At 42.2% G+C, this 12,734-nt stretch overlaps 1 protein-coding gene and 1 pseudogene across 1 annotated transcript in view; both read left to right on the top strand.

Moving 5' to 3' along the window:
• The first annotated feature begins 2,025 nt into the window (after nucleotides 1-2,025).
• LOC114623640 lies at nucleotides 2,026-3,397 on the top strand (annotated as a pseudogene).
• Nucleotides 3,398-9,432: 6,035 nt separating this feature from the next.
• The window catches only part of Fam199x (family with sequence similarity 199, X-linked), a 31,022-nt gene continuing 27,720 nt past the window's right edge, over nucleotides 9,433-12,734 (top strand). The window contains exon 1 of the mRNA XM_028770322.1: nucleotides 9,433-9,761. Within this exon, the coding sequence (XP_028626155.1) occupies nucleotides 9,565-9,761 (197 nt within the window). The 5' untranslated portion in view covers nucleotides 9,433-9,564. The remainder of the gene's footprint in view (nucleotides 9,762-12,734) is intronic.

Genomic DNA, 12,734 nt, shown 5'->3' with positions numbered 1-12,734 from the left:
CTAGGCCACATATACTGGGCATAGTTAATCAGTGAACACAAAGCTATGGGAGAATCATCAGTTTCAGGCTATCCTAGGCTATATAGCAAGCCATTTGTTTGGTCAGCTATGGGGGAAATTGAAAATAAGGCATCACACATGGTAGCAACTGCTCTACCACTGAGCTAAATTCATTCTCTAGTCTTTTTTTTTTTGTTACAGTACATTTGCATCCTCACTCCCAAAACCAGATTATGAAGAGATTTGTTTTGGTAACTGAAATAAACAGTTTTAATGTGATGAAAATATGATTCAATTTTAAAAATAGTACTTACCTCGAATGTTGGAATTTTTTGAAATCCTTCTCAGAGTAGTTCTAATAGTTTTTCTCATTTATGAAAGAGATATGGTTCTTGATCATAATGAAATCTTCTATTTTGTTTTAAGTATTTTTTGTTACTTTCCAGTAAGTACCTAACACTTGTTTTTCTTTACTTATCTGTTGTAGTTAGGGTTTTACTGCTGTGAACAGACACCATGAACAAGGCAACACTTATAAGGACAACATTTAATAGGTTCAGAGGTTCAGTCCATTATCATCAAGGCAGGAGCATGGCAGCATCCAAGCAGGCATGGTGCAGGAGGAGCTGAGAGTTCTACATCTTCATCTGAAGACTGCTAGCAGAATACTGACTTCCAGGCAACTAGGATGAGGGTTTTAAAGCCCATGCCCACAATGACACACCTACTCCAACAAGGCCACACCTCTTAATAGTGCCATTCTCTGGGCCAAGCATATACAAACCACCACACTATCTTTATTATTTTATGTATATGAGTACACTGTAGCTGTCTTCAGACACACCAGAACAAGGCATCAGATACCATTAGAGATGGTTGTGAGCCACTATGTGGTTGAGGAATTGAACTCAGGACCTCTGGAAGAGCAGTCAGTGCTCTAACTGCTGACCCATCTCTCCAACCCCCATCACTCTATCTTAATCCTTCAAGTTTCCTGACAGCTTTTCTTGCCAAGAGTGATTTATAAGTGTGAAATGGAATACCTTCTAAGATGGAGTTTTACATGTAATAAACATTTTGATATTTTCTGAGGCTCATAGATGAAAATAAGAGACTTATTATTTTACTTTATCAAAATATAGGTACTGAAAGCAATTGTATTCAGGTGATGTTTCTGTTGACAATAGCATTGGGAGTGTCAACCAATCAAAAAAGATGTTGTAGGACCCCGAAGGGCTGCTATGCTCTGGGTGAGCCTTTCTGTATGCTGCTGTCTACTGAGTAACATTCTGTGGTTCCTCTAGGATCAAAACATCCTGACTAAGGCATGGTGCCCCAGGAAGGGAATTTACACTTGACATCCTATTGCCCCCCAGTTGAGTTCCTGTTTTTTTCCTGAGTTTGTATTTTTCCTTCCCTGGATTGGTGTATGTATTGAACCTGCTCAGTAAAAGCTTTGGCATTCTTTCATAACGGATGACCCGAATCTGAGTCTTTCTTTAATCCCCCAGGCCTACCCGAGTTCGGTACCACGGGCAGCACCGGAGCTGTCAAGTGGAGGTCCCACTGAGATCTGGAAAGAGAGGAGAACTTGAGGGGATCATTCCTGGAAGAGGCTGGCCAGGAGGCTCAGTGAGTGGAACATATTGGAGAAGCGGCGATGGATCAAACGGGAAGTAGTAAGTAGCACTAAGAGTTTGATTGTTTTGATTGCGCCATGGGAACTAGGAGTTCCTTCCTACAAGTAGTGGCACAGGATGGTGCAGCTAAGAAATCCTTGCATGAGGTGGAGAATAGCTCTAGTTCTGAGGATGAGGGAGAAATTTTAGAAAAGAAAAAATTGAAGAAATCCAAGGTCAAAAAATCAGAAGGGGAGCCTGGAAAGGGGGAAACAAGAGCAGATGAGCTACTCAGTACCCCAGTGGTGGCGGTGGCAGCCGGGATGGCACGATGGCTGGGCTGGGGGCATTTCTGCTGCTGCAGCAGCAGTGGTGGCGGGCAGCTGCAGGAGCTGTGGAGGTCGCGGTCCACACAAGCCATGCAGAATAAAAACAAGAAAGAGAAAGAACCAGAAAAATTGGTCAAAAGTGGAAAAGGTTCAAAAGAAGGACAAAATACAGCAGAACTAGAGATAGCCAGCAGGAAAAACAGCCTTGGAGCTGTCCAGTTTTCCACACCCACTAAAATAAAAGTACCAGTCCCTCAGCCAATCGTAGTCCCTGTGAAGAAAGACAGATGGCAGAACTCTTCACAGTTTAATGCCAGCAATAATAGAGAACTGCAAAAACTCCCATCTTTAAAAGATGTTCCTCCTATGGGTCAAGAGAAGCTTTTCATTCAGAAGCTATATCAGTGCTGTGCCCTCTTTGACTTTGCTTCTGACCCACTGAGTGACCGGAAGTGGAAAGAAGTAAAGCAAGCTGTGCTAAGCGAGATGGTGGAGTATATCACCCACAACCAGAACGCAATCACAGAGCCCATTTACCCCGATACCGTCCACATGTTTGCAGTTAATATGTTTCGAACCTTGCCACCCTCCTCCAATCCTACAGGAGCAGAATTTGACCCAGGTGGAGATGAACCAACATTTGAATAACCCTGGCCTCATCTGCAGCTTATTTATGAATTTTTCTTAAGATTTTTAGAGTCTCCAGATTTCCAGCCCAATTTAGCAAAGAAATATATTGATCAGAAGTTTCTATTGCAGCTTCTAGAACTCTTTGACAGTGAGGATCCTTGGGAGAGAAATTTTCTAAAAACTGAGCACAGAATCTATGTGAAGTTCTTAGGCCTGCGTGCTTACATTAGGAAACAGATCAATAATATATTTTATAGGTTTATCTATGAGACAGAGCACCACAATGGCATAGCAGAATTACTGGAGATCCTGGGAAGTATAATTAATGGATTTGCCTTACCATTAAAGGAAAAGCACAAGATTTTCCTGTTGAAGATGTTGCTGCCCTTATACAAAGTGAGGTACTTGAGTGTCTACCATCCCAAGTTGGCATACTGTGTCATGCAGTTTTTAGAGAAGAACAGCACCCTCACTGAACCAGTGGTAATGGCACTTCTCAAATACTGGCCAAAGACTCACAGTCCAAAAGAAGTAATGTTCTTAAATGAATTAGAAGAAATTTTAGATGTAATTGAACCATCAGAACTTGTGAAGATTATGGAGCCTCTTTTCCGACAGTTAGCCAAATGTGTTTCCAGCCCTCACTTCCAGGTGTCAGAGCGGGCACTCTATAACTGGAATAATGAGTACATCATGAGTTTAATCAGTGACAATGCAGCGAAAATTCTGCCCATCATGTTTCCATCCTTATACCACAATTCAGAGCCCTCCTGGGATACATCCTGCTTTCTCTCTGGCTCCTACTGGAGAAATCCTTAGTTCTGCTTTCCCTGTCTATTGTCTGTCCTTGGCACACCAATCTGTTAATTGTCTGTTTTTGTTTCATTGTTTTATGCTAAAAAAGTGTTTATTGGATATGATTAAAAATTTGCAACTTTGATAATAGAAAGTTGGTTTAACTAGTAACTCAGGGCTGGAGAGATGGCTCAGCCATTAAAGGCGAGGCTATAGTGGAAAGAGCACATTTAACTTTGAAAAATTATCTTGAAAAAACAAAAAAGGGGGAGTTTACCTTATCTCATACAAGATTATCCTTTATTTTATATATTTTAAATTTTTTATTAGTGGATAAGGATGCATTGTCTGCAGCAGACAGACATTGGAAACGAGCCCAGAAGGCACTGAGCTTAGACAAATGGAAAGAATTGTCATCAGGTTTATGGAAAGGCCCTGACCTTGTATTAGTCAGGGTGAGAGATTCTGTTCGTGTTTTTCCTAAAGATGCTGAAAGTCCTGTTTGGATTCCTGAGCATTGTGTGTGCCCTGTCACTACGCAGCCTCGCCCAAGTGGAGATCTCCTGGAGCCTTGTGAAGAACCCCCCAGTTCTGATGTCAATGGGGATAATCAGCTCCACCTGGCCAGTCATACTTCCCCACAAACAAGACTACTGGAAAAGCTGCTGCTAATTCTGAGAAACCAACAATTTCTTAATATTAATGTTACTTGTGTGCAGCCTCTCTATGCAGAGAAGTTTCCAGCAGGACTCAAACTGGTCAGAAGGCTCCTTAAAGAATGGACTAGAGGGCCTTGTCTCTGGGAGTCCTAGCCTTTGGGGCAACCACAGCAGGATTGATATTTCTTTGCTGCTTTCACAGAGAGCAGATCCAGTCCCAGGCAGTTACTAAGCAGGTGCTCGTGTTGCTGGCATAAGAGAACCCTTCTGCCCAGGTTTGGCTCAGCCTTTACCGAGAATAGTTAGTCAATGATGGGCAACACCTTTGCAGTCTTTACCTATCTAAGACAGGGGCCCTGAGGCTCGATTCCCAATGACTAGTAATTGGTATTGACAGAAGATGACCTAAGGCAGACACTATTTGCCTATAAAATAAAAAATGGAGGACCTGTAGGACCCCGAAGGGCTGCTATGCTCTGGCTGAGCCTTTCTGTATGCTGCTGTCTACTAAGTAACATTCTGTGGTTCCTCTAGGATCAAAACATCCTGACTAAGGCATGGTGCCCCAGGAAGGGAATTTACACTTGACATCCTATTGCCCCCCAGTTGAGTTCCTGTTTTTTTCCTGAGTTTGTATTTTTCCTTCCCTGGCTTGGTATATGTATTGAACCTGCTCAGTAAAAGCTTTGGCATTCTCTCATAATGGATGACCCAAGTCTGAGTCTTTCTTTAATCCCCCAGGCCTACACCCAAGTTCGGTATCACGGGCAGCACCGGAGCTGTCAGATGTCAGGAAAGGGTTAGCACTTCAAATATTAAATGTATATAAAGTGTTCAGAAATTGTCTTTGTGGAAAATAGCTAGTGATTTCACAGTTTATCTGAGTCCTGGTTGTACTTTGCCTGATGACACTAGGCAACTACAGCAGTGTGTTATCAATCATAATTTCAGTTTTAACTATTAATAAAAATACTTGGTCACAATATTTCATTCATTTTAATCTAGTATATTTTAGGTCACTGGTTTTCAATTAGATATCCACAGCAATGTTAGAATATTTTATTAGAATAAAGATTTTTGTTGAACCTGCTGGAGAATAACTAAATTTCTTTAGTTGATGTTATTGCTATTTCTTATATATTTGATGTACCTGTGGTATAGTATATAACTGTACTTTGTGTTATATTTCATGTTCTAATGTTTATGCATCTGTAACCATTGTATTCTATTCCAGTAACTTGAGAGGCTGAGTCAGGAAGATAAGAGGCTGTGGCCTAGAATAAACAGAAATTTAAGGCCAGTTTTTGCAACTTAATTAACAAGACTGTCTCAAAGTTATTTTTTTAAAATAGTATATGATAAAATTGAGGGCTGGGAGTTTTCCTCAGTGGTAGAAGGATAGTATAACATAGGCACGTCCCAAAGTTCAAACCCCAACAAAAGACAAAGAAGAGGAGGGTTCCATTTTTTATTTTGCTTTTTTATTTTTTGAAATTATAATAAAATTACATCTTGTTGAGTCAAAAGGTCACTTAGACCAAGCTGGCCTAACTTTCCACATGTAGCCAACAATGGCCTTGAATCACAATGATCCTGCCTCTGGCTTTCAAGTCTTCATTCTCAACAATTGAATGAATTATTGTCCTTCCAGTTATTTTATCAAAGAATGTTAAGTTACCTTTATCATTGGAATTGTCTCTGAAATTTTTCATTTGATACTATTTCTTTTATAAGAAAAAATAGATAATACAAGACATTGAAAATGAAGGAGGAACTTTGATTTAGTAACTGAAGCCTGGGCTAGATATGTAGCTCAGTGGTAGAAGACTTGTCTAGTATGTGCAAGGCACTGGGTTCAAACCACAGTAGCAACAAATCAACTGAAATGCTAACCACTTAACCAAAATTGTGGATCTATTCCTTGTCTCTGCAGCCCTCTTAACTTTATACCCGATAAGAGGAGTCATAAGTAAACAAGCTCTGCATGTTATGGCTCAGAGAATATAAAGTGATTTAAACCATGCTCTGTGACAGGTTGAATAGCAGCTCTCTCAAAAGATATATCTAATTCTTAATATCTTGGACTTGTGACTATCACTGTAGAATGGCCAAATAACAGATTCATTATGAATTTTGATTGGAGGACCTTGGACTGAATTATATGACTATGCCTGTGAAGCCTAGTAACAATGACGTGAGGCAGATGGAAATCTGACAAACATTCACAAAGGGAAATATTGTGAAAACTAAGATGAAATGTAAAGATGAAGTCACACATGCTGGAAGCTATGTGCAGCTACCAGAAACTAAGAGACAAGAGGCCATTTCTTCTTTAGCAACTCTGGAAAGAGCATGGCCTTGCTAGACCTCAGACTTTCAGCCCCCAGAAGTACATGAAAGTAAATTGCCGTTGTCTTAAGTTAGCAGGTTTGTGGAAGTTGTTTACATTAACTCAGAAATCTAAGATAGCACTCAAGACATCCTCCCCTAGAAGGTTTTAAAATCAAAAGGCCCTTGGTTCAGAATAGTTACTTCAAGATATGAGATGATATGAGATGATATTTTTTGAGTAAGAATGTAGACTGCTTTGGAAGGGGAGGTGAGGGGAAAGGGGAGCAGAAATAGTGTTTAATCCCTGAAGACTACACTTTACCTAGGATAGTTTGGTTAACTACCTCACAGCTACTTTTGTAAACTTCAGATGGCATGGAACCTAATTAAGTCCCTTGCTTTGAGTAGCATTCTTTCTATCACTGTTGTTACAAAAATTTGTCTGATTTGCAGTTTTAGATATGTGGTTTCCCATCATATCCATTGTTCCATCCATTGTTCCAAATTGTCATACAATAAGAAGTACAAAGAAATCTGAATACAGATTTAAATAATACTCAAAACATGGAGGTCCAAATAACTGTGGATGAGAAGCTGATACATCATTGTGACACCTTGAACAAGAGTGAAAATATGGAATGATTACACCAGGTTATTTTATTTTATATATAGGGCCTTACAGTACAGCCCAGGTTTGACTTCAACTTTTGGCAGTCCTCTTGTCTCATCCTCCTGAGTGCAATGACTGCCAGCTTGAGTCACCATGCCTGGCTTTCCACCCTGAGTTATTAATACTTTCTTCTTTAATTTAGGAAAAATCTACAATCCACAGGAGGAACTGAGAACAAAAACTGCCTAGCTGCACACCTCGGGTTCTTATACAAATTCAATATGAAAGTAAATTTACAAACCGAGTACAGGATTCTTTTAAAAATTAATATGGCTCATGATATTTGCTGAAATAAAACTTCCCTGGGAAATGTAAACATACTAGTTATTTGCCAGCATATGCTCTTGAGCCTCAGAATGCTGCCTACAGGATCATGTGAGGCCTCCACTTTATCACCACTTATTTTCAAATATACTGCAAACCTTCTGTCTTAGTTAGGGTTTTACTGCTGTGAACAGACACCATGACCAAGGCAACTCTTATAAGGACAACATTTAATTGGGGATGGCTTACAGGTTCAGAGGTTCAGTCCATTATCATCAAGGCAGGAGCATGGCAGTGTCCAAGGCAGGCATGGTGCAGGAGGAGCTGAGAGTTCACCTTCATCTGAAGGCTGCTAGTGGAAGACTCAATTCCAGACAGCTAGGAGTAGGGTCTTAAAGCCCACCCCACAGTGACACACCTACTCCAACAAGGCCACACTTCCAAATAGTGCCACTCTCTGGGCCAAGCACCTATAAACCATCACACCTTCTTTTTGTATAAGCTATGGCTCATTCAGCCTCATTAATTCCAGACAGACTTCCGTGGATTGGTACACTGGGGACTATGATGCAAAACATTATTTATACAGTTTTTAAACTGGTCAACCCAATTAGATCTTAAGGAATGATAATTTTGAGAACCATATTCTCAATGCAATACATTTTTCTTTTTACAATCTAAATAAAAGAGCCACATCTGGTAGGTATCTAAATACCTGCATTCAGAACTTAGAGGTATCTCAGAATCCACATCCTTAGGCATAATCATTTTGGTGGGAGTGGGGGAAATACTGGTGAGAGAAAGGGCTGAGTGTGTAGCTATGTGGTTGAACACTTGAGGCATGCCCAAGGGCCTAGGTTCAATTCCCATTATACACGGGTGTTTTAAACATGCAGAGCTTTGTTATTCTTCAAATAAATTACCATAACTTTCATAGCATTTATGTACCCTAGAGATGATTCATCTTGAAGAATGTGTGTAGATTATATGCAAGTTGTATATTTATATATTTTATATAAAGAATTTGGGATCCTGCCCTCAAGATTAATCAGAATTATTCTAGGGATATAAAGGCTTTTTTAAAAGCTGAATATTAAAAACAGGCTCCAAGATTTGAAATCTCTTGTCTAGAACACAGATAAAAAGTGAAGTACTAGGAGCCAAGAGCTCCATGTGATACCTAGTAAGTTGATTTAAGTCAAACTAAGTTCCATAATATCAACGGAAGCAGGGTTGCAGGACCTAACAGCAGGAATAGTATGTAAGTCTCCTTTGGGAGATAGGGAAGCCTTCACCAAGAAGACAGCGCTTGAGCTGGGGATTTAAGGATTAGCAGAGGAGAATAGCAGGACATTCCAAACAGAGTACAAGACGGAAAGAAAGCTCAGAACACAAAAGAACATTACAGCCCAGCAGCTCTGAGCAGCCTAGCTGCTTTATCAGGGTTTTTTGAAACGAGGTGACTTAAAAGTGAGGCAGGATTTTTTTTTCCTTCCTCACTCAATGGTCCATTTCTCTTACAGCTAGTTGCTTTGGCTGGGCACATCTACTGCAGGAGCTCAGTACAAGTAGAATCGAGACAGGGTGGTCCTGCGTGTTCAAGGGCACCTGGGATTTGTTTTTTCATATATTCCCTCAGTGTGACCTTGGCTAAGTCTCTAGTCCTAAGGGCTACAGTTGTAGTTTGGCCATCGTTCCACTCTAGTGTGCGAGTGGGAAGTACAAGAAGGAGGAGGAGGAGGCGGAGGTGGAGGAGAAGGAAGAGGAAGAGGAGGACGACGTCGGTTTGGCTGAGGCGTGGGCCCTTCAAGCATCCCGGAATCCCAGACCACGTAGAGCACCGGCCGGTTGGGTCGCCCTGGGCTTCAGCCAACGACATTCAGTTCCTCCTCCACTCCGGCAGGGGGCAAGGGCAGCGGTTCCGGTGGCCCTGGAGCTGGCAGCGGCCGCGGGGCGGACCGAAGCCGCAGCGGCCAAGCGAGCGCAGTGGGCGGGGCGGCCGGGCCGGGCGGCGGCGCCGCAGTGACTCGTCGGGCTTGGCGGCGGCGGCGGCGGCGGCTTCCGAGGTTTCAGAGGAGCGGATTGTGTGGTCGGTGGGCTGCTGCGGCCTCTCAGCGACCTTTGTGCAGAGCCCTTCCCTCCTCGGGCGGCTGCGGTGGGCACACCCGGGGGCGGCGGCCACCGCGGCCAGGTTAGCGTGGGGGAAGGGGCGAGCGCCCGAGTAGCCCATCTGCAGCCAGTGAGCACAAGCCGGCCCATCTCCCACCATGTCCGACGAGGCGTCGGCCACCACTTCCTATGAGAAGTTTTTAACCCCAGAGGAGCCCTTCCCTCTCCTAGGAGCCCCTCGCGGAGTGGGCACCTGCCCCAGCGAGGAACCTGGCTGCCTGGACATCAGCGACTTCGGCTGCCAGCTCTCCTCCTGCCATCGCACGGATCCACTCCACCGGTTTCACACCAACAGGTAAAGGAGCTCTTCCCAGAGCAGGGGCAGACTTCCCACTGCCAGGCTGGGCAGGAGGACGCCAGGTTGCGCTCCTGCCGGGAGCTCCTGGTCCCTCGTGCAAGCCTGAGCTGCGGGCTGCCCCCTCCCCCATCTTCCTTTGACCAAGGCTCTTCCCAGCTCCTCCCTGTTTTCACCCCCTGCCCTCTGGTTTTTCTTAAAACCAGCTTCCCTACACCTTCTTTCTTCACCCCCTTTCCTTTTTGCACTCTAGTAATTCTTCCCGTCCAGATTGTTTCCTTTTACCTCTTCGTGACCCCCGCCCCCATCGGTACGCTGAGAATCCTAAACCCCAACTCTTGATTTTTAGATTCATCTGCAAAAGTTGAACCCCTTTCATTTCCGGTTCACTACAGAGTAAATTTGAGAGAGCCCCAAATCGATCAGTGGATCTTATGAGAGCACTTTTCAAGCTTGAACCTCCTCTTTCTCAATTTTAATCTCACCCTAAACCAGATTGTACCGGAAAAATTAGTCTTTTTTTCCATTGTTGCTTTGAGACCAGTATCTTTCATAGATTAGACTATCAGCAAAACTGCTTATGCAGTGTCGATGACCTTGAACTCCTGGTCCTCCAGCCTCTGCCTCCCAAGTATTCGGATTACAGACATTTGTGATGTCCAACTAAGCTTACTGTATTTTAATCAGTTCAAATTTACAATTTTTTCAGTACTATGGCTTGAAACCAGAGCCTCACTCATGCGAGATAAGCCTTCTACCAACTGAGCTATATCCTTACCCTATAAACTAGCCATTTTCCCCCTTCCTTTATGAACACATTGCCTTAATTCTGTATGGTATCCCAAAATGTTAACTCTGGAAGAGTTCTTCCTATAGCATACCACCCACCTTGCATCCCTGGTGAGGGACGTAGAGCAAGTTTACAGTGGACTGATTTATACAAATAGTTTCTTAAAGGTGTTCATCTAAATTATTTTATTGGAAGGCAGTGTTCTGGAGAATTCTCTCATGCAAGCATTTAAATGTTATATCTAACGTGGACGATGTGACAGGGATTTTCAGTATAGCCTCAACTTTTAAAAATAATTTATTTTAAATTGTGTGCAAATCAGGGCTGGGTATGTGCATGAGACTGCAGGTGTCTATGGCGGCCAGAGACATCAGACTCCCTGGAAATGGAGTTACAGGTGGTTGTGAACAGGCTGGATGTGGATGCTGGGAACAGAATTTGGGTTGGCTGCAAGAACATTATATGCTCTTAACCATGGAGACATATTTCCAACCTCTGAACATACACTGGTAGAGAATGGATAAGAGATGAGGAAAAGGGTCCATCTAAAGATAATAGAAATAAGGAATCTAGTTCTGGTTTCTGGTCCAAGTTTGCTATGTGAGTTTGGTCATATCCTTCCATATTTTTGCATATATTCCCCTCCTAACCTTAAAACAGTTTCTCTGTACTGTGTAACCTATGCATTTACATATATAGTGTCATTTTAAAAGGTAAATTTATAGTTTTGGAAATAAAATGTTATAGCTAAATAATTATTCAGAATACCAGGGCAACACATTTTACAATGAAGTGACAATGACTTTCTTACAAAATTCCAAGGGCCCCAGAGAGAAAGGCCAAGTAGGAAATTCATAATACCTAGTCAGGTAAAGGCCTTGCAGACATAGATTGCTCTCTTGGAGCCAGAGATAAAATTTGGATTTCCGCTAAAGGATCTAATGTTATCAGTGGTCACAGCACTTTCTTAAACTAAGAGAAGCATCCTTAGCTCCTGAAGTAATGAACATGCATACAAAATTGAAATGTGCTTAAGGTATTTGACATTTGAAACAGGAGACAATGTTACATACACAGTAAATTGAGATAATTTCAGAATTCGTTGTCTCCTGTGATTGATTTAGGGTAATCAGCTGGTTGAGAGGTTGGGGGGTAAGCACTGCCAAAATCTGGTGATTAAGGGTAAGAGATTGGCTGGGAGGTCAAGGGGCTAGAGTGATGGCTCTGTGGTACTGCTTTCACAGAGGACCCACATTCTGTTCTCAGCATCCAAGGATTTTTTTTCTTGTACAACTTGTCTGTCATCTGTTTTTAGCCCTAAAGACTCTTTTAAGGTCTAGGCTGATTTTTCAGTTTTCCGAACTCAAACATTATTTCTCCTACCTACTGTCTGTTTATTTAGTTGTTTTTGTTTACTTCAGACAGGGTCTCATTCTGTAGTCTAAGCTTGTCTTGGACTCACTGTATAACCAAGGCTGGGCTGTTAATTTGAGACAATTCTGTCCTGGTGTTCTGAGTGCTAGGATTGCAAGAGCTGCCAAACCCGGATTGGCTGTTTTATTTCAAACCTCCCTTTCCATCAAAAAATAAAGGAAGAGAAGTTGGTAATAGATATACAATTGATGATGTTTTTGTCTTAGACTATCTTGTTTTAAATTTATTGTTGTTCTTGTTGTCAGTGTTATTATTATTGATATTTTTGAGTCAAGGTTTCTCTATGTAACAGCCCTGGCTAGCTGTCTTGGACCTCTCTGTAGACCAGGCTGCCCTGGAACTCACAGAGATCCACCTGCCTCTGCCTCCCAATCTGCTATTATTATTATTATTATTATTATTATTATTATTATTTTCATGTGTATTTGGCTAGAGGTTTGAGATAGTGTCTCATGTAGCCAAGAGTGGCCTTTACTTTGTGGTTCTTATATCTTTGTCTCTCCCACAAATCTAGACTGCTGGCATGGTAACCTATGTCACAGATGAGAGTCATCCTGAGGGGACATTAGTGTACTGGTGCTGTGACTCCCTGAATTAATGAGAGTGTAGATACAGCCTGGTATCTACAGGTGTTGAGATTAAAGGCATATATCACTAAATCTTTTCTTTTCTTTCCTTTCTTTCTTTTCTCTCTTCTTTTCCCCTTCCTTCCTTCCTTCCTTCCTTCCTTCCTTCCTTCCTTCCTTCCT

The sequence above is a fragment of the Grammomys surdaster genome, unplaced genomic scaffold (genome assembly GCF_004785775.1).
Source record: "Grammomys surdaster isolate TR1022 unplaced genomic scaffold, NIH_TR_1.0 200, whole genome shotgun sequence".
Taxonomy (NCBI): Eukaryota; Metazoa; Chordata; class Mammalia; order Rodentia; family Muridae; genus Grammomys; species Grammomys surdaster.
This window is presented reverse-complemented; position numbering and strand designations above follow the sequence as displayed.